The following is a 21,659-nucleotide window of genomic DNA, read 5'->3' on the forward strand; positions in this document are numbered from 1 at the left end:
CTGTTTGAGTGCTGACAGCTCTCACTTGAAGGATTCTTCCTTTTCTCAATTTCTCCTTCATAGACTTCGAGTGTGTGTGTTCTCAAGCATTATGCTGGCCTAGTGATTTGTCACTATGAAGTGACTTACTAAAAGTATTACTTAGAGACTACACACACTGTTAAAAATCAGCTGCTGAGTTTGTCCTTTCTTTTAATTTGAAGAATAATCTTCTAGGTATCTATCTTACAAGCAGCAGCATTATTGTTATTAGGTGCCACGGAGTCGGTTTTCACCCACAGCGACCCTGTGCACAACCGAAGGAATCACAGCATGGTCCTGGGCCATCCTCACAACCGTCTCCTTTGCCTGCGTCCCTCGTTACAGGCACTGTGTCAATCCATCTCATTGGAAGCCTTTCTCTTTTTCGCCAGCCCTCCACTTTACCAAGTAAAGCATGCTTTCCTTCTCCAGGGTCTGGTCTCTCCCAACAGTATGTCCGAAGTATGTAAGAGAAGCAGAGGCCTCGTTGCCTCTAAGGAGCAATCTAGCCGGACTTCTTCCAAGACAGATGATTGCCCTGTTAGCATTCCACGGTGCTTTCACTATTCTTCTCCAGAATCGTAATTCAAACGCATTGATTCTTTCTTCTTCAGTCTTCTTTATTCAATGTCCAACTTTCACATGCATGCGAGGCAACTGAAAATATGGCTTGGGTCAGGCACACCTTCGTTCTCAAAGTCACATCCTTGCTGTTCAATACTCTAAAGAGGTCTTGTGCAGATTTACCAAATGCAATGAATCTTCTGATCTCCTGACTGCTGCTCATGGATCCAGGTAAGACAAAATCCTTGATAGCTTCAACCATCTCATCATTTACCATTGTTACCAATTGGTTAATGGGACTTTGTTTTTACCTTTTTCTAAACACCAGTTAAAATGCTGTCTTTTAATCTCCCTGGCAGTAATCCCGAGTGTGGCCTGGGGTAAATGTTAACTGTCAGAAGCAGTAACCCCGAGCCACACTCGGGATTTGACTTCCTCGTTCTGTTTGTTCCATTCCGTTCTGTGTGCAGTGTCGCTGCCCGGGGTGGAACTATAGGCGGGAAATTCAAACTGCAAGTCTAAAAGAGACATACACACACAGTGATACAGTGTAACATGTGAGGATTACATTGTATCAAAGCATATCACCTCAGATTTGTCCCTAGATCCAGTGCCCTGGCTGCCCTTGAACTGTCATTTGAAAACTTTTTTGCCTGAAAATTTTTTGTTTGTGGCATCAAAAAAGTGTCACGTTAGCACAAAAGGAGTTTTAGACTAGATAAGTGACAGTGACTTAGAATTACTTGCAGAATCGAGTGATAGCGGTTCAGGGGTAAATTCATCATCTGACACTGATCAGATAAGGGACAACAGTGAGGATTCTGCACCTGAACTCACCGATGTGCGAACTTGGTGCTCTATTGTCTGCGGTACGGATCAGACAACTCCAAGATTCCAGTTTACTGGAGCACCTGGTATGAAAGCAGACATTGACCACAACAACCCTATGGCGTACCTACAATTATTTCTGACCAATGAGGTCATTGAAAAATTGTGCTGGAGACAAACCGGTACAAAGAGCAACAATCCGCTACTCTGCTTCCTAAGTTTTCAATAGCAGAAAGTGGGAACCAGTGACGAAAGATGACATTAGGAAATTTCTGGGTCTAATAATACCTCAGGGAGTGGTGGGGAAACCCCTGCGGAAATGGTACTGGACCACCAACAAATTACTTGCAACTCCATTTTTTTGGCATCATGTGAGAATATAGTTTTTCCGATTATGAAATTTTTTAACTTCAGAAACAATGGAAGAATTTGGGTACGAAATTACTGACATAATTAGACTGCCAGGGAGGTTAATTAGTGTTTGGTCAGTTTATATGTATTGTGACTACTACATTCGTTAGGCCTTCCATTTAATCAAGTTTCTTTTCTTCTAGTGAGCTGAGTAGGTAAGCCTAGATTACATTTTCCGATCTACTGGCTATTTCGTTTTTCAGTAGTCATCTTTGAGTGTTAAATACCTCAATGAATAAAAATCTAAAGTAAACTCCTACCTCCCATCAAGTATTTATATTTATAAATATTTATAAAATTACCAACTGTACCTGTCTTACATATAGTGCTCAATATTTTAGCTTCAGCTTTTTATATTCCTAAAACTAGCGTGTCAATAGTCAACGGTCGTGTAATTTTTCACACTAACCAGTGTATGTGCTCACAATTGCTTCCTTTATCATTCCCCTTCCGCCTTCCTCCTGCTTTTAATGTCCTGTTTACTAAAGAGTCACCTTTAACACTTTAATTCAAAAGAGGTATCTATGAGCCTCTGTTGGAAACCGTCATTTCTCCAAAATCTTGAATAGTATAGTAAAGTGAAATTATTTGGTATGGCTCTTTGTTACTCCCCACCAAATGGCTTGGTGGAGCAGCATGGAAATAAGGTGTAGACAGAGGAGGATAGGTCAGTTTTGCCACTTCAGTAGGTATAAGGTGAGTCATTTCAGAAATAGGAACAGAGACTCCCATGACTACCCAGAAGCAAGAGCCACGAGTGCAAAGCACTGAGACTGCCCCGCAGAGAGGAGGCAAAAGGGCAGTACCGAGACCACGAGACAGCGCGGAGCAGCAGCAGCAGCACCTGCCACAGTGGTAGACTTCCACAGCCAAGTGCCTCTGGGGAGGAGGCGGAGTGCCCTCTGGACACTTACCAGAGCTAAAGGAGCTTTTATTTCCTACAACAAAAGCTTCTGTTTGTCACAAAGAGCATGTGGCCAAACGCACGTATAGGAGAGAAGAGGCCCTGTGGACAAAAGCACTCACTATATCCCCGATGTGACCTGTAACATGCTAACTTCCCATTAAACTCCCTTAACTGTATATACTGTCTGTGGCCACTGCAGTGGATTACAAAACCCAGCCGTGCATGGGGGCAGTGGGGTGGTTGCTGCCCAGAGGGCAGGTCCGCAGTTGGAGGCTAGAGGCATGCCTGACCTCTGCCCCAGGGCAGTGTGATGTGCCCTCCCTTTTGTGAAGCCAGAGGAGGTCAGACAGAGTCCCAAGACCAGTGAGTAACTAGTTCAGCCGATTAAAGAGTGGTGCCTTTTCAGTTTTTTGTAAATTTAAAGATGTTGTTTTATTGGTCTAACGTCTGTTAGTCAAGTGCTTTGGAGGTGATCATTCTTGTTCTTTCTGTCTCTGGCCGCTTTTAAGATGATCTTTCTTTATACATTCCAGTGACATAGTTCACTTAGATGACACTGAAGAAGTCTTCAAACATTTCCCGTTCCCCTTCCTTTCCTTCTTTAAACTTCTTAGAATTATGCTAACTTTTCCTCAACTTCTTTCATGTTCTCCATTTCTGGTTTTTCATTCTGGATTTTCATGCTAGCTTCTGTAATTCAGCTAGATTCTCTGACAGTCGGTAACTCCCTGTGACTAGTCAGCTTAAGAGCAACTCGTTGAATCTACTCCATCCACTGAGCATTTCAATAATTATATTTCATTTTCAAAGTTGCCATAAATTCATTCTTAAAATATTCTTTGCTCATAGTGCCTTATACACTGACCCCTCCTTCTATCTTTAAAAACTTGTACAGTAGTAATGTCTATGAACTAGTTTCCATTTTCTTCCTTACGTGAATTTTGTTCATATATCTTACTTATAACTCAAATCCATCAAGAGAATAGAGAGCCACCTGTGTGACCTGAATTAAGGCTCTACTCCAGGGACATTGTTCGGTAGGCTAGTGTAGGGCTGGGGAATGTCCGATAAAGCATGCCCAGAGGGCCAAGCTACGGAAACAACAGAGTGGTGCACTGCACATGCTCAGAGGTTCAGGTTTCCTGCTGGTAGGCATGGGTGGGCCCTAAACCTGAATTGGCCCACCTAAGTCACCTGGATTGGCCCACCCAGGCCAGGTGAATTCAATTCAGCCAATGGAGTCCATCAGGGATCGTCCACCACGCCTCCCTGTGGAATCCTTTTAAAGGCAGGAGCCCAGAGTCAAGATGCCTTTTCTGAGTAATGCCAAGCAACTTCCGCCAGGCTGCATGGTCGGGAGAACTACGGGTGCCGTGTACACCTGAAACTTCTTTTAACTCTCGTAAAACTCACTTGGATCACGAACCAGGCTTCGGTGTGAATTCTTTCTTGCGCGGGGCCAAGGACCGAGGTATAACTCTAGCTCCAGAGAAATCTAACAATGTTTTTGTCTTTGTTTCTGTTAGTAAACTTATAATAGCTGAGGACTTGGGAGTTCTAAAAATATGTAGACATGTTAAATTTTTATCTATGCTATCTCAAGACAAGGGTTAGAGATCCTCAAGGAAGATGTTTAAGTTGCTAATAGACCAGAGTATGACAGTCAAGCTTCCTTCACTTTTCTACCACAGGATTTCTAGAATATTCTTTTAAAAATTGTAACCCTAAGGGCCTAGGGCCCAAGGCCTATACATATTGCTGTAGATTGAATTCTGTCCCCCAATGTATTGGAATACGTAGTCCTCTTGGGGGCACAGGGTCCTCTATGCTAATGTCAACAGGGCTAACTTGGTGGAGGTTGGGTCCTAAACCTAATAATTCTGAGTAACAGAGCCTGTTTCGTTCAAAAGTGGGCACATAAAAGGGGAAAACAGACACTATCTGAACACAAAGAAGGCCAATGAGCTTTCTAAGTTTAAGAACTCAACAAGTGCCAAGCATAAAACAGAAACAGGTAAGGAAAAACCTCCCCTGTAGAGTTAGACAATGAATCCAGACTTCTAGCTTCCTGAACTTCAAATAAATAAATCTGTTCTCTGAAACCCACCCATTGTATTTGTGTTACAACAAGCCTAGATAATCAAGAAACCTAGATACTAATCGCGAAGCCCCTAGAATACACAGTTGAAAAGCCTTGACAGGTGCCATCAAGAGCACCCCAAACCTTAGTTTACAGTCCTTTAGCCTTGGCCTTTTCTGTCCATCTACTTTGGGCCTTGGAATTTTCTCCTTACATCCAGGAGAGTCAACCTATTTAACTCAAAATGTATTTGTAATAGTCTGTCAGCAGCAGGTGCTCACTTCTGGAGGGCATTTCACGCCACCTAATTTTACAAGGAGCCCTACCCACCCTGGGGCTAAGGACCGGGCGGTCACCAAACGGTCGGCAGTTCAAAGCTACACAGTAGTTCTACTCTGAGTCAAAATGGACTCACTGCAGTGGGCTTGGCTTTTTCAGTGTTAGTCAGGTTCAAAATGATACACACCACCCTACCATCAAGTTGATTCTGACATAGATCGACTCTCTAGAGCAGTGATTCTCAACCTTCCTAATGCCACCAACGCTTTAATACAGTGACACTCCCCCCCACTCCAAGCATAACACTATGTTCGTTACTACTTCATAACTGTCATTTGGCTCTTGCTATGAATGGGTCGACCCCTGTGAAAGGGTTGTGAGACCCCCAAAGGAGTCACGGCCCACTGGTTGAAAACCGGTTTTTGCAATTCATAAATCTTTTCGGACTAGATAACCTCATCTTCCTCCTGTGAGTGTCTGGTGGGCTGGGATTACCAACATTCAAGTTAGTAGCCCAAGGCTTGCCCTACAGGCACCACCAAGAACTCTTAATGTTATACAAAGATATCTTGAATGTTTACAGTTTTTCAATGTTTCTTGCTATAAAAACATTTTAACTTATTACTTATCCTTCCTGAATGAGGATTAAATAAACACAAATTAATAGGGCAAGATGACACTTCACTCCAGAGATCATGAAGAGGGAGGGGGGTCTCATGAAATTCCCTGGGTTTGGTGCAACACTATTTTTCAGTGCTAAATAAAATACCCACAAACAAAGGCCCATGACATTTCTTACATAATCACATGTCTACCTCAACTTTATATTGGCTTTATCTTGGAAACCTGTCACATCTAGAAGAAAATCAAAAGGATTAACGTGAGTCTTAGATTTTCTTAAACAAAACTGTCTTAAATCTTTACCACTCCTTGCAAAACCATCCATAAAGTACAAGTCTGCAAGCACACATTTTCTAAATATTTGGTTGAGTCCAACTCAAGGCAACCTTGAAGAACTGCCCCATGTAATCCTGAGACTGCAAAACTTTACAACAGCAGAACGCCTCATCTTTCACTTATGGGGCAGCTGGCGGTATTTGAACAGCTGATTTTAGCTACCCAATGTGTAACCCATTACCCAACCAGGGCTCCATACTACATTATAAGGAAAAATAATGATAAATTCTTAGGAACTCTGATTAATAAAAGTAGTATTAAACCTACAATCATTTTCCACCCAGGTTTGAAACACACAAATAACACAACTCAAGTTCAATTTTCACTGTCATCGAGTCGAACAGGACTAGACACAGAAGTGGAATTTAAGATATACTTCACTGTCCAAAATATGGAACGTTACCCAATTAAGATGATCTGGTGGCGTATTATTGGGTTACAGCATTGGGCTGGTAACTGACAGGGGTGCATTTAGAACCACAAGACTCTGAGAAAAAGATAAATTCTAGCCCTGTCAAGAGCTACAGTCTTAGAAATCCACAGGGGTAGGTCTTCCCATCCTAAAGGGTGGGTATGAGTCAGAATTAACTCTACAGCAGTAAGTTTAGTTTTTAATCTTAAGACTATATTCAAAAATTCTAATGTGGTTAAATAAAGGCAGTAAGATTCTATTAGAGATATGGAAGCTATATCTGTTAAAAACAAAATGTTAACACACTCAGCTGTAACTGAATTAAATTTCTCATTTAAAACACACACACACACAGAGCCAGAAGCTTAAAATAATTAACTGTTCTTTAATGCAAATTAATTTAAACACTTTGGATAAATTATCACTTAATTGTTGTCTTTAAAAGGAAAATATCCAGTTTTTAAGAAAACCAAAATAACACAAATTTACTAGAGTGTGGGCCACTTACCAAATAATGTCAGTTTTAGTATCCTACTACACTGAATCGCAAAGGAAAGGTCAGAGCTATCAAAAATTGTGATAAGATCTCCATCTGGAATAAAGAAAAAAATAATTTCATATTTTTTATCAGTAATAAACTAGGTCATATATAAAGTTAAAATCCATAACACATATTACAGAGCATAATTAGAATCTCACACAAAACTTTTTAAAGGAATCGGGAAAAACCTATCTGAAAAATTTATCAATTTTCTTTACAACTCTATAGCAAGATTTCCTCATTAAGAAAGCCAAAAGTGTAGCTAAAATTAAGTAATTAAATGGCCTTTTATTAATCACCAGGAGGAGCTATTAGATAGGAGTATCAACCAATCATTGGTTTAGGAGGCTGAAAATATTCCTTCCCCTACTTTTAAGGTATTTCTCAAAAATTTTATTAAAAGGGATTTTAAAGATTCAAAATTCTCATTCCAGTAAAATGGGAATCATTTAAAAATACTGCTATATAATCAGAGAGAACCTAATTAAAAAGATAAAACTGTGAAACTAGGAACAAATATTTCCATCTCTAATGCTTCCCAGAATTCTGAGCTCTTCATTTACACATCAAAGCAGTGTTGGCATCCTAGAGACCCAAACCATGTCCCTTTTCAATGTTCTGCATCTAGGGAACAAAAAGAAGTCTGAAGAGCCAAGAACAGGGCTGTAAAGATTACAAATAGTTCTACTGGATGAATGGGGGGAGGTTTCCCAATGAAATTCTCAGAGGACAGCCTTTTACCAATGCAATTTTCTATTTTCTTGAAACTTCAGAATAAGCCCCCACGATCATCCTCTATCCTGTGAGGAAATCTATCAATATGATCTCTCTGGAATTTGCAGTCACCATAACCCCTTGAGCTGAACTCTCGGCCTTCAATATTAGGCCCAGTAGATCTCCTTGGGAGCCACTGGTTTAATGGGACCTCTCTTCTGAAGGCACCCCGGGAGACTACAATTGTATCACGGGGAAAACTTGTCTCTCTAGCCCTGCACTGATTACAAACAGGGTTAAACGTTTAGAAATAAATAAAGCCATGCATGTATGACCTTGACCCCTAGTAGCATTACTTCTTTTACTTCCCCACAAGTCACTGATACTAGTGGAGAAGAAGCCATGACTGACAATAACTCAGTTGCAAAAGGATAATGGAGTCTTTCTGGTTACTATCATTTTGATATTAAGATGGTAATTACCAATTCTTGCAAGTCCCTGATATGTAGAAATAGAGCACATTTAAGACTTTGAAATCCTCCAGATGCCAGGGAGAAAGAATGCTATAATTAGCATATCAACTGCATGGCCCCAAAGCTTTCAAGGGGCTAGGGGGGAAAATGTTCTGTAAAGACTGTAAGAACAGAAAAGCAAACTGGCCCAGGGGTCAGGGGCCTGCACAGCGTATCCTGGCAGACACAGCTAGAAGAGCGGCTCAGAGGGGATGCTGTGCTGCACTAACTTTAGACAAAGATATTTGTAAAAGCTATAATTAAGGATCCTATGCATTATTTTCAGCTTTCTCTGATCAGACCTACCTTTTCTAACATATATGTCTAGCAACATTCAGTTCTGGGGGATACTACTCAAACACATGTTAAAGAAAATAAAGTATATATGTTAAAAAAAATTCAAGTAGATGGCAAATGAGAACCAATGGACAAATGGGTCTTACATTTGTAAAGATTGTTTTGTAAAAAAAGATGAGATTGAGATTGCATGTGGTCGACAAATATATATTGTCTTGCCTTTTCCAGAAAACGTGTCCTCCTCTCTTAAAACTAAAGGCATTAAAAGAAAACCAGTTAAACAGTGAAGTTGTTTTACAATCTGCTAAATCTGAAGTCAGGAATTTCTCAAACTCACTGCCATATATCGGGTTCCAACTGACAGCAGCCTGCAGGGCAGGGCAAAGCTAGGCAGAACTGCCCACTGGGTTTCCGAGACAGTAAGTAACTCTGCAGGAGGGTAGAAAGCGTCCATCCTCTTTCTCCGGAGAAGGAGGAGCCGAGTTTCAACCTGCAGCCCTTGTAGGCAGCAGTCCAGCACATGACTGCTCTGCGGCCAGTGCTCCTCAGGAGGTCCCGGGTACCACAAACAGTTGAGCACTGGACTACATGGTTAAAAAGTTGAGATGCTGGCAGCTGGAACCAACCCTCCTGCACACAGGGTCACTATGAGCAGGAATGAACTCACTGACAACAAAAACAAGTTTTCACTGTCTAGCAAAAGAAGTATGCCCAAGATACATTTTGTGACATCTACACGGGAAATAAGCCTCTGGTGATTTTTCTCTATCCATAATGGTGGGACGGGAAGGAACTGCTTACCAAACAGTGCATTGGGTAGATGACTACAGAAGATCAAAACGGTAAACCTGACCTGAGCCGAGAAAACCTTGTCATTCGATCCCCCTCTGATGCACACTGGGCCTGATCTGGTCCCCAACATTTTCTGTAATTTTCTGTTTGTTCATATTAGGGTTCATCTCAGAGGTATTTGGTCTTTGGGGTGGCTCTCTTGAATTGTTGTTAAAATGTTTTCCAGTCTGTGGACCCAGGATCGAGGAGCTATTGGGACAGCACGCAGAATGAGTTTCTGGGGAGTACAGGGCGCTGATGTCAAGCAGTTCAAGAAGGAAAAGGATGTTTTGAAACTGATTGTGGTAGTAAATGCACAAAACTGCTTGATGTGATTGAACTATGGGACAACAGGATTATCTGTAGTAGCGCCCAATACTATGGTTAAAAACAGAGAAAAGTTCTGAGTTGTAAAGTGAAGAGAATAATACACCAGTCAAGTTAAGGCCAGATCCGGCATGTGTCTGTTGAGTCAAACTCAGTACACTGCAAGGTGGTGTAGTGGTTACACTGTGGGCTGAAATCCTCAAGGTCAGCAGCCTGAAACCACCAGGTGCTCCGCAGGAGAAACACACAGCTTTCTACTCCCTGTTCTGTCTCAAACTCAAAGAAGCTCTACCCATCAACTCACAATGGCAGGGAGTCTGGGTTTCATTCTTTGCCCCATTTTTGCCTAATGTGTGGAACTCCTAAAAAGTGATTTCTGCTGCTCTTAGATCACATATTACACGAAGCAGGAAAAGTCCATCCGCAGCTCAGCTTAGCTGATTACTATGATTTATGCTCTCATGGTTACAAGTCGGGCTGCTCATGGCAAGGTCAGCAGTCTGAAACCACCAGTGGCTCTGCAGGACAGAGATGGGGTTTTCTATTCCTCTGAAACAGTTCTCAGGAAAGGCTAGTTTAATGGTTCTATTACACTGGCAGTGCATGATGCTCACCTCACCGGCACTATCGATGAAGACAAAGCGGGTGCATAAGCAAATGTGGTGAAGCTGACTGTGCCTGACTATCAAAAGATATAGCGTCTGGGGTCTTAGAGGCTTATAGGTAAACCAGCAGCCATCAAGCTCAGAAGCAAAAGCCCACATGGAAGAAGCACGGCACCCTGTGTAATCACGAGGTGTCGAAGGGATCAGGTATCAGGCATCAAAGAACAAAAAAAATCATATAATTGTGAATGAAGAGGAGTGCAGAGTCGGAACCCAAAGCCTGTAGGCAACTGGACATCCTCTTACAGAAGGGTCGGGGGAGAAGACAAGCCAGTCAGGGTATAGTGTGGCAACGATGAAACATACAACTTTCCTCTAGTTCTCCCCCCCCCTCTAGTTCTTAAATGCTTCTTCGCCCCCACTATCAAGATCCCAATTCTACTTTACAAACCTGGCTAGACCAAAGGATGCATACTGGTACAGATAGGAACTGGAAACATGGGGAATCCAGGACAGATGAACCCTTCAGGACCAGTGGTAAGAGTGGTGACACTGGGTGGGTGGAGGGAAGGTAGGGTAGAAAGGGGGAACAGATCACAAGGATCTACATATAACCCCCTCCTGGGGGACAGACAATAGAAAAGTGGGTGAAGGGAGACGTTGGACAGTGTAAGACATGATAAAATATTAATAATTTATAAATTATCAAGGGTTTGTGAGGGAGGGGGAGCAGGAAGGGAGGGGGGAAATGAGAAGCTGATACCAAGGGCTCAAGTAGAAAGCAAATGTTTGAGAATGATGATAGCAACAAATGTACAAATGTGTGTGACACAATGGATGTATGGATGGATTGTGATAAGAGTTGTACGAGCCCCCAATAAAATGTTTAAAAACAAAAAAAATTTTAAGATGGAAAGTGGCTGCCCAGTCTGGAACTGTATTTCCCAACCACGTCCATCTCAGCAGTCATGTGACATCTACAACACTTATGACTTGGCAAGTAAAACCTCCGATTGCCACATTTTGTCTTTACCCACTACTTGCTGGAGATCACTGCCCAAGAGGAGCTTGTAGCTTGTGTGCCATGAAGCGAAGATAAGAGCTTTGGTCAACTTGGATCCTAGAATGATTTCATGAGAGCTGGAATTTAAAGCAACACTCAGAGACAGGGTTCACCGGAAAGCAGGACAGCACAGCATCAGAGATGCTGTTAAGGAATCAGAGTGGTGTGGATGCCTGAGCCAAAGAGATTGGCATCAAAATGTAAAAGGCTGGAAGTAAATTCAGCAATAAGGATACTGAGCTAATTTCAGCAGATGCTAACCAAGAAAGCAGGTAAATGAGTAGCAAATAGGAGGATACCCATCATTCCATTGTGTTTGGGTAAATTTTAGTTTGTATGAGGCACGGCTCTGTAGCCTAGGAACACAACATAGTAAAAACATACACAACAGACTACAAGTTCTGAGAATTTCTGCAATATGCAAACACATTTACCTTTATTTAAACCAACTTTCCCATACCTACTTGGTAATGAAATCCTTTCTCATTCAACATCTACTAATAGCTCTCTAATTTGGGAAAACAGAAGCTTGGTTTCATAAGAAAAAACCAGTCATATGGACAAAGGAAAGAAAGGCTTGTAAAATTGTCTGTGAAAGCATTTTATCACTTAAAACTTTTTATAATGATCAATCATGTTAACTATTTTTAACTTATAAAGGAATTGTAATATCTGCATAAACACCTATTAAATAAAAGCTGACACTCAATTCCTATGGAAGAGAACAGAATAGAAAGGGACCCAATGAAAACGAACACATATAATCCTTAGATTGGAAATCTCGTCTTAAGAACACTCTTACCTTCATCTTTATACTTTATTGTAACTTCATCATTACTCAAAAGTTTCCCTCTGAAAACTCGCTGCATCATTAGCACTAATTCATCATATGTAATATCTTCATTATGAATGGGGATTCGCCGAATATCTTCCCCAAGTTGAGCTTTGATGATGAGCTTCCCACTTAGGTCCAACTGTCCATTCATGGTGGACTCCAGGATGCTCTATATGCACCACTCTAAAGAAAGGCTGATTAAAAAGAAAGTTTTGGCAATTAAAAAAAGCAAAGCAATGAAAACTTAAATAGCCAGTAACAGAGCACTATTAGAAGACACCCTGGCCCTCAAAACAGAATCGCTCACTGTCCCAAAGAATGGGTCAACTTCGTTTTATTATACAAACTCAACCCAACCCATTGCTCTCAAAGCAATCCTGACTCCCAGTGATCCAACAGGACAGAGTAGAACTGTCTCCTAGGGCTTCCAACGTTGGCAGCTCTACAGAAGCAGCCTGCCTGCCTCATCTTTCTCTGAGGCAACAGCTGGAGGGTTCTGACTGTAGACCTTCTGGTTCACAGTCTACTGCTTAACCACTGTACTATCAGGACTCCCCTTTTATTATGTATAAGTAATTTTATTATATATAAAAATTTAATTAGTCTTTTATAGGCAGTATTTTACACATCTATTAACTGCAGGCCAGAAATCAGCACTCTGGAGACTTCTAACTAAATATGGCCTAAGGCCAAAGTTCCCCGTTTCACCACCTTCCCCTGCCATCATCACACCTCTACAGGCACCCGTGTGCTCCCACTCCAGCTGCTCCCTTTGCCTTGCACCTTTCTTTCTGTCATAACTCTCACATCGTTCAGACCCCTGTTCAATACCGCGTTCTCAGAGATCTTCCCTTTCAACCGAAAATGCTCTTCCTGAGATTCCAAGAAAACTGTCCATTATTGTGCTGCACATTTCATACCCGCCTCCAGACTTGAATGAATATGTATTGAGTAGAGTGCAGGGAGGGAGGGGGAAAAAGAGGACTTGATGCAAGGGGCTTAAGTGGAGAGCAAATGCTTTGAAAATGATTAGGGCAAAGAATGTACAGATGTGCTTTATACAATTGATGTATGTATGGATTGTAATAAGAGTTGTATGAGCCCCTAATAAAATGTTTTTTTAAAAAAAAGAAAAACCAAACCAAATCCATTGCCAACGAGTCAATTCTGACTCACACAGCGCTACGGACCGAGTAGCACTGCCGCAGAGGGTTGGAAACCTTCACAGGTGCAGCCCACATCTTTCTCCCTGGGTGAAGCTGGTGGGTTAAAGTGCTGCACTTTCCATTAGCAGGGAAGTTCTTAATTACCGCCCTGCCACAGCTCCTAGCTACTAAATACTTCATTGTTACAAAGTTTTCTCTTGAAGTTTGCTTTCAGCATATGTCAGGCTTTGTATGGTTATTCTGTGATGACTTTGTAATTCCAACAGCTTTGCTTCTACAGTAACCAAAACAGTCACTATGCAATGGCAGAGAATAAACTTAGAGCAAGCACTAAATTATCTTTCATGATCTTTCAAGGCCAATACCGTAACAAGCACTACAGGCTTTTTCGGTAAGCCTAGCAATGCCTCCCATAGTTTCCTACACATATTTTCTATGTATGAGTTAGCTACATGGTTATATGACATGTCCAAAACACTGTTATCTATAGCCAACAAGTATTTCTTGAACATCAGCCCTTTATTCCGAAACCAATAATCTGTTTTAAGCTGGGCAGCCACCACTTGCTGGCCGCACTCAGCAAAACCGAGCACTCACAGGCCCCTCCTAAAATGCGCTCCTCCATCAGTCTCACACTTGGCTTTCATTCGGCCTTACAACTACCTGTCTCCTAACGTATTAACTCTTCAAATACTTAAAAATTCATGGATCCCGCCCCACACCCCTACCCCACCCCCACTTTACATAAACCCCTCAGGCCATTCCTTAAATGAAGGTCTTTTTTGACCTCTTACTAACTAGTTCACCTAATATTTATTAATACCCATTTTAAAGTGGGGCAACCCTCCAAGATCTAGGCAGAATACAGTGGGTTTCATTTCACGATCTAGATGTCCAAGTGCAAATATGAACACAGCTAACTTTTCATCTCCCAACTTTCTTAAGAAAACTCAAATGATCTGAAACCTCTCGCCAATACAACCCTTCATCTGCTAAGCACACGTGCCCTGTTCAACCAGAAAACATTTACCCAACAGCTCTGGTGTACATTTACTTCAGTATTAGTAGGACCTTGGTTTCATTAGCAGCCAAAGGGAGATCTTTCAAGAAATCAGTAATTCATTCTCTTATCTACCAGATGTGTAAACCTATATTGTCGGTACAGACTAGTGCTTAGCGCTGGTTATGTGGTATTGTTAAGCAGATAGGCAGGGATGGGATGTCCACTGACTGACGGCATGCCAAAGAGAGCCAAGACGAGAACAAAAGCCTAGGTTTTCCCTCAGGTGGGCAGGGGTGGGCACTAATCCTGGATCAGTCCACCTGGGCCAGGTGAATTTAATCCAGCCAATGGGGTCGATCTGGGGTCGTCCACCACGCCTCCCCCTGGAATCCTTGAAAAGGCAGGAGCCAGGGGGAGAGAGAAGAAACTAAAGGAACTGGGGAGAGAACTTGAGACAGGGGCTTTTTGGAGGAACAGATCTTTGCGTGACCCCGAGCAGTCTCTGCCAGGCTGCATGGTGGAAAGGAATCCTGTGGGTGCTGCGCAAAACCTGAGGCTTCTTTTAACTCTCATTAAACTCACTTGGATCACGAGCCAGGCTTCAGCGTGAATTCTTTCTCGTGCGGAGCCAAGGACCCAGGTGTAACTCTAGCCCGGAGAGAGATCTTACAGTATTACCTATTCCTAGCAGCAATTTGAATAGTCCCTGACACACAGTACCCCAAATAGCAAAAAAAAAACAAACAAACCCTAAAACCCCAATCCACCACCCATTAACAGAGTAACCCTATTATCAGAGACTATAAGCCTTTCTAGGAGCCAGTAGCCTTCACTTGCCCCCAGGGTGCAGCTGGTGGCTTTAACTGCCAACCTTTTGGTGAGCAATCCAACAGATCCCATAGAAATAAGAACTAACCCAAAGGGGTTCCAGCGCTAAAATATTCAAACTCATCAAAACATTTCTGACTCACAGCACCCTATAGGACAAAGGAATGTGTGACATATAGAATAGCGTGTCCCATGTTGGAGGACAGTATGACGCCTGACAGTAGGTATCTAAAGTTTTTGTTCTCTAAAAAGTGAATGAGGAATGAAAAAGTGCAGAAAATGGGATCAAGAAAAGAAAGCTGCAGTGTTCTAAAGCAAACCTTTGCACCCTATCTTCCTTGCTTTGCTAGAAGTGACTCACTGTATCGGCAAACGCTCCAAAATTCCTACATCATATATAACCGATTAATTCATCATTTTGGTTGGCAAACGGGGTTATTAATGTTCAACTCGAACCGCTCTAAAGCCTGAGTCATGTATACACTCAGTGCCGTATCTGCACCAACCACACACAACTGGCTAGGGCTGTTGTTAGGCTTGTCAATCAGGTCACAACCTGATGATGGTGCTTCCTAGGGTGTGACCTTCTCCTAAGGAGGACTTCCCCCCCCCCCCCCCCCCCCCCGTCTCCCCAGCTGGCCACTGGGAGCTGCAAAGCCCGGCCATGTTGCCAACCATCTTAGACCCACAGGACTCTGCACCCACTGGCCTAGGATCTTCCTGTGTTCTATATGATTCCAGGAGGCTGTGTGAGTCTGAAAGAGGACTTATGCCCTAGTATCAGACTGGGCTGGGGTGCTTGCTTGATAACTACTTTTTATACATATAGGAGTGCCACTGGATTTCTCTCTCTAGCCTAACACACTAAGAATAGCTAGTTCCTGGGCATTTGTCACTGATTGCAAAAAACAACAGAGGGCCGGCACCTGGATCCAGGGTATCTTTCCTAAAGCTGTTCCCAGTCTGTGTCAGCATTTTCCAGGAATCATAAAGGAATGATAAATTCAGTGTGTCGGAAAACTGTCGCTTTGTGAGGAGGGAATCTCAAACTTTTACATTTCTTTATGTTTAAAAAAAAACCCAAAAACCTCTGCTCCTCTTTTCCCCTCCCAATTTCAGGTACTGGTAAGAGACTGGTATGAACAACTTACTCCTAGGAATGCCTACAAGATCCTTAAGGTATTCTGTTGCCCCAAATGGTCCTTGTTCCACCTCCTCTAAATTCTTGAAAACTCATGACCACTAACCTAATTAGAAAATCCTTCAAGAGGAACATTCCCCTCCACACTGGAGAATGAGACATGCCCAAAGGCACATACAAAAAGTCTGCCTCCTGAACCAAGAGTTACATTCAGTGGTCAAACCTCAAGCTCCACTAATGGTGAGGGGAGGGGCTTTCTCAAATTCAAAGGGACAGTTTAGGCACCTCTACCCGTGGTGGGAGGAGCCTCAGTGGTGGAAAAAGAAAGAGACTCCTCTGGTGAAGATGTCAAGCCTTGGTTAAGGAGGCAGTTCTACCCTGTCCTATAAGGTTGCCAAGGGGGCAAAATCAACTCATTAGCAGTGAGTATTTGAGAGATTCCCACTTCAGGAAACCCACAGGGTCCGTTCACTTTGTTCTACAGGGTTTCTTGTCAGTCTAGGAGTCAGAATTAACTCAATGGCAGTGAGGAGTTTAAATTTGATTCATGGTGACCCAGCTGGTGTTGACTGTGGTAACCCTAGAAGACAAAGCAGAACTGACGGAAAGGGTTTCCAGAGCTGTAATTTTTGTCCCACTAAGTGGCTAGTGGGTTAGAACTGCAGATCTTTCAGTTAGCAGCCAAGCCATTAACCACTGTTCCACAAGGGTGGAAAATCCAACGCAGCATCAGCCCTTAATTACTCCAAAGAATACTCTCAACCACCACCAAACTCACTCTGTCATGGAGCTGAGTCCAACTCAATGCGACCCTACAGGATGAGTAGAACTGCCCCTTGGGTTCGCAAGCTGTAATTCTATATGAGTTGAAAGCCTTGTATTTCTCCCACGGAGAGCTGGTGGTTTTGAACAGCTGACCTTGTGATTTAGCTTGTGTAACTGTAACAACTATTACACAATGAGGGCTCCTGTAAAGACTGCCAGGGGCCCCAAATCCTGCCTGACCGTAACCTGTGTAGGACAATGCTAAAGACTACCATAACTAGTTGTAAGACCTCGCGCAAATCCTTCTCAGAAACTCATTTTCATCATCAGCAAAATTGAAATCATCAGGAAGTTTGGACGGATCCTTGTGATAATGAGATCTTGCCTCTAAAATATTTAATACAAAAACAAAAACGAGCCCACTTCCTTGAGTTCCTATTCCTACTCATTTGGGTCCACCAGGGTAGGGCAGACCTCCCCCACAGGGTTTCCAAGGCTGTAAACTCTACAGAAGGCAGCCTGTCACGTCTTTCTCCTGCACAACGGCTGGTGGGTTCAAACTGACCACCTTGGCATCAGCAGTCAGAGCTATGACCAGTGCACCACCCTGATTTGTATACTCAACACTCAGAAAGTCAAACTCACTACCGCAGAGTCAATTCCCATTCGTGGGGTCCCTGGTGGGCTTGCTGGGCTCTGTGAAAAGGCGGCTTTCTACTGTTGTAAAGATTAGTCTCGGAAATCCATCTACCCTGCCTTCAACGGTTGCCAAGAATCGGATACTTTTAACATAGAGCCTAGAAAATAGTAAAACTCTTAAAAGTTAGCTACGACAAATAAAACCAAGCTGGGCCTGCAGACGGCGCTGGATTGAACACTGACACAGCCTAAGAACGAGATTCAACTTATCCCAAAGGCACTTCGGGTTCGACTCCCCTACTCGCCCACCCACCCCACCCCCGCCCTTCCAGAGCCCGGCACTTGCGGCCCCAAGGACCCCCGAGCTCCCCTCCCCAGCCACCTCAGACCACGGCCACCCCTCCCCCACCAGCGGCTCCGCCCGCCCCCCCCTCCCCCAAGCTCCAGCCCCTTTCCCACGGCCTGTCCGGGCCGGAGGTCGGGGCGAGGCCTTTCTGGGGATTCTCTGCTCCAAGCCCGCGGCGTCCCCGGCTCCTGGGTCATCATTACCGGCTGGTGGAGGCCGCCGCTGCCGTCCCCCGCAGGTCGCCTTGGGCCAGGCCGGTGTGAGGCGCCGCCGGGGCCTGGGGCGTCAGGGGGAGGCTGCGGTCACCACCCGCTTGGTTGCCGCTGCCGCTGCCGCCGCCGCCGCCGCCGCCACAGTGGGTCTCCGGCTCGCTAGAGCCCTGGCCAATCGCGCGGACCCACCCGGCCTAGCGCGCGTCGGGCCAGTACGTGGCAGGTGGGGGAGACGAGGGGCGGGCGCAAGAAAGAAGTCTCCTTTCGCCCCGCCTCAATGAGAGCGCGTTCAGCTCGGGACGCACGCGCAGTGGCGAAGGGCGCGGAGCCCGACGGCAGAGCGCGGTCTGCGTCGGCGGAAGTGGCTCTGCGCGCCTTCTCACTGGATGACGAAGTGTAGGAAGTGCGAGAAGAACGGCTGCACGCATGCGCGAGGCGGGGCCAGGAACTTCCGGTGTTTCGGAATCCTTGTGTTTTCCCCCTTCACCTGTGGGCGTGGCTGAGTAGGCTGTACCGTTTTTTAAGAATTAGATGAAAGTGGAAATTTGTCCAAGTTTGGGCTTTTATTCTTCTCGTTCTCTGATCTTTGTAGTTCTTTCTACTCATAGTTCGAAAATAAATACCCATTTTCGCCGTTTCCTTCTATAAATTCATTCATTCATTAGGCTCCCAAGCACTGTGCTGCGTATATGGATGAATCCGTTTGTGGGAGGAGTTCCCAATTCAGCAGGGAGTACGGCATTTAAGAGACAAGACAAAGCTGTATATTGCCAGGCTGTGAGTGAATCCTCTGGGCTTCAAGCCAATTCTCAGTCCAGTCAGTCCTATGTAAAACAAGAACCACACAAATTTCTAAAATATGGTTGAATCTGTGAAATGTAGGGAAATAGAGTCAACACCCTGCTAGAAAGTTAATCTTCCTCTTCAAAATCGGGGGCAACATCCATTGCATGTTGGACAGCAATTAATTGGCCAGCAGAGTCTGGGATAACCCAAGGGTGCCTCCCTCAAAAAATGACAGCTGACTACCTCACTCTGAAAGTGTCATTTTCCAGAGGCCAGATAATGAATGTCTCACATGGTAATAGTGCGACTACTCTGTGTCCTATCTCGCAGTAAGTGTCTAAAAGGGCTTCCTATGCCTCTTCCACCACTTGTCTGTCAGACTGTGGCGCCTTGTGAGTTGCTGTGAGGCTGGCAGCTATGTCGTGGGCATTTCAGATGCCAGCAGTGTTGTAAGATCTCTCTCTCCAGGCTAGAGTTACACCTTGGTCCTTGGCTCCTCACGAGGAAGAATTCACGCTGAAGCCTGGCTCGTGATCCAAGTGAATTTAATGAGAGTTAAAAGAAGCTTCAGGTTTTACGCAGCACCCACAGGATTCCTTTCCACCGTGCAGCCTGGCAGAGACTGCTCGGGGTCACGCAAAGATCTCTCTCCCAAGTTTTCCTCCAAAAGAGACCCATCTCAAGTTCTTTCTCAAGTTCTCTCCCCAGTTCCTCTCTTTTCTCTCCCTCTCTCCCCCTGTCTCCTGCCTTTACAAGGATTCCCGGGGGAGGCATGGTGAATGACCCCAGGTCAATCCCATTGGCTGAATTGTAATCACCTGGCCCAGGTGGGCTGATCCAAGTTTAACGCCCATCCGTGCCCACCAGCAGGAAAACCTAGGCTTTTGTTCTATGCTTGGCTCTCTTGGGCATGCGTCAATGGACATCCCATCCCTGCCTATCTGCCTAACAGTGTCACCTAAAGTTAACAGGTTTCAGTGGAGCTTCCGGTCTCAAATCAGACCATGAAGGTCTTGGCTCCCCACTTTGGAGGAAGCAGCCACTGAAAACCGTTTGCATAGCTTTGATACATTGTCGAGTACTAAAGGCCTAAAAAGTGGAAACCCAAAATTGTTGGAGGTAGTGCCCAGGGCATGAGATCCTTAGGCTAGAGGGAACTCAAAACTTGGCTGAGGAGGAGCTGCTTTCTCTGCGTGGAGTCGACCATGGTAATGTGAGTGGGGTGAAGCCTGGGAGTGGTACCTTTAGGATTTTCATTTGCTGATAGAGGACACTCGATCATGAGAAAAGCTGCAAAATCTGCTAATGATCAGAACTTGGAATGTGCCAAGGATGAATCTAGGAAAATTGGAAGTCATCATTAATGGAATAGATAAAGATTGATATCATAGGTATTAGTGAGCTGAAATGAACTGGCATTTGCCATTTTGTATCAGAAAATCATGATTGCTTATGCTGGGAGTAACACAATCAACAAAAAGAATGACATGCCATTCATTGTTTAAAATGACATTGCAAAATCATGAAGTAGAGTGCTATCTGTGAAGGGATTGTATATGGACTTGGTAAGAGCAACTGTTGTAGTTACATAATCTGTTGTCAATTTGAGAGGATTAAGAGTGAAGGCGTGGAGGCTAGGCTGTCAATCAGGCAGATTTATGACCTCATTTGGAGGAGCTGAGGAGATAAATAACTTGCTGGAGGCAAGCCACATGGTCACTCCCAGAGAGACATTGTTGTTGACAAGCCACATGGAGACAGGCTGATGGCAGTCAGAGCCTTGGAGCTGAAGGAACCATGTGAAGACCCCTGCCAGCACTGATATGCCTCTACCACCACTGGATCAACTAGAGTTTGCACCCACTGGCCTGTGATCTTCTTCCATTCGGCATCATTACAAGTGTTTCATGAGTCTGAAGAGGAATTTATATATTGGTATCAGACATATGGGCTAATATCGGATTTAGGATTTAATCTGGATTGGGCTTGGATGTTGTCTCAATATTCAAATCCTCTTGTATATAAAACTCTTCCTTATACACATATTTGTGTCTGTGAATTTGTTTCTCACTCTACCCAGACTAACACAGCAACAAAGTTGGAGAACACACGATAGATAGAATTTTGCAAGACCAAACACATGTTCATATTAAATACCTTTTTCAAAAACACAAAAGGCTTCTTCAGATTGAATATACAGAAATCAAATTGACTACATCTGTGAGGGGGAAAAAATGGAGCAGCTCTATAGCAGCTAAAAGCAAGCCAGGAGCTGACTCTGAAACCGATCACCAAATGCTCTTGTGTAAGTTCAGAACAAAGCTGGAGATAATCAAAACAAGTCCACTAGAGCTAAAATATGACCTTAAGTCTATCCCACCTGAATTTTGAGAACATCACAAGAACAGATTTGAAGCAGTGAACATTTAATGACAGAAGACCTGATGATATGTGGGAGGACATCAAGAAGATCATGGTCATTAAAAAGACAGAAAGAAAAGTTCAAAGTGGATGTCAGACTCTGAAACTCGCTCTTAATCATAGAGCAGCTAAAGCAAATGGAAGATAGAATGAAGTCAAAAAGCTGAA

At 43.8% G+C, this 21,659-nt stretch overlaps 1 protein-coding gene across 2 annotated transcripts in view; it reads right to left on the bottom strand.

Moving 5' to 3' along the window:
• Positions 1 to 18,548, bottom strand: part of TFG (trafficking from ER to golgi regulator) — a 32,386-nt gene extending 13,838 nt beyond the window's left edge. For both annotated transcript variants that reach the window (XM_075542618.1, XM_075542617.1), the window contains exons 1-3: positions 18,276 to 18,548; positions 12,152 to 12,378; positions 6,968 to 7,051 (exon numbers count right to left, since the gene is read on the bottom strand). In XM_075542618.1, coding sequence (XP_075398733.1) covers positions 6,968 to 7,051; positions 12,152 to 12,335 — 268 coding nt within the window. In that variant the 5' untranslated portion in view covers positions 12,336 to 12,378; positions 18,276 to 18,548. The remainder of the gene's footprint in view (positions 1 to 6,967; positions 7,052 to 12,151; positions 12,379 to 18,275) is intronic.
• Positions 18,549 to 21,659: the final 3,111 nt, after the last annotated feature.

The sequence above is a fragment of the Tenrec ecaudatus genome, chromosome 2 (genome assembly GCF_050624435.1).
Source record: "Tenrec ecaudatus isolate mTenEca1 chromosome 2, mTenEca1.hap1, whole genome shotgun sequence".
NCBI lineage: Eukaryota > Metazoa > Chordata > Mammalia > Afrosoricida > Tenrecidae > Tenrec > Tenrec ecaudatus.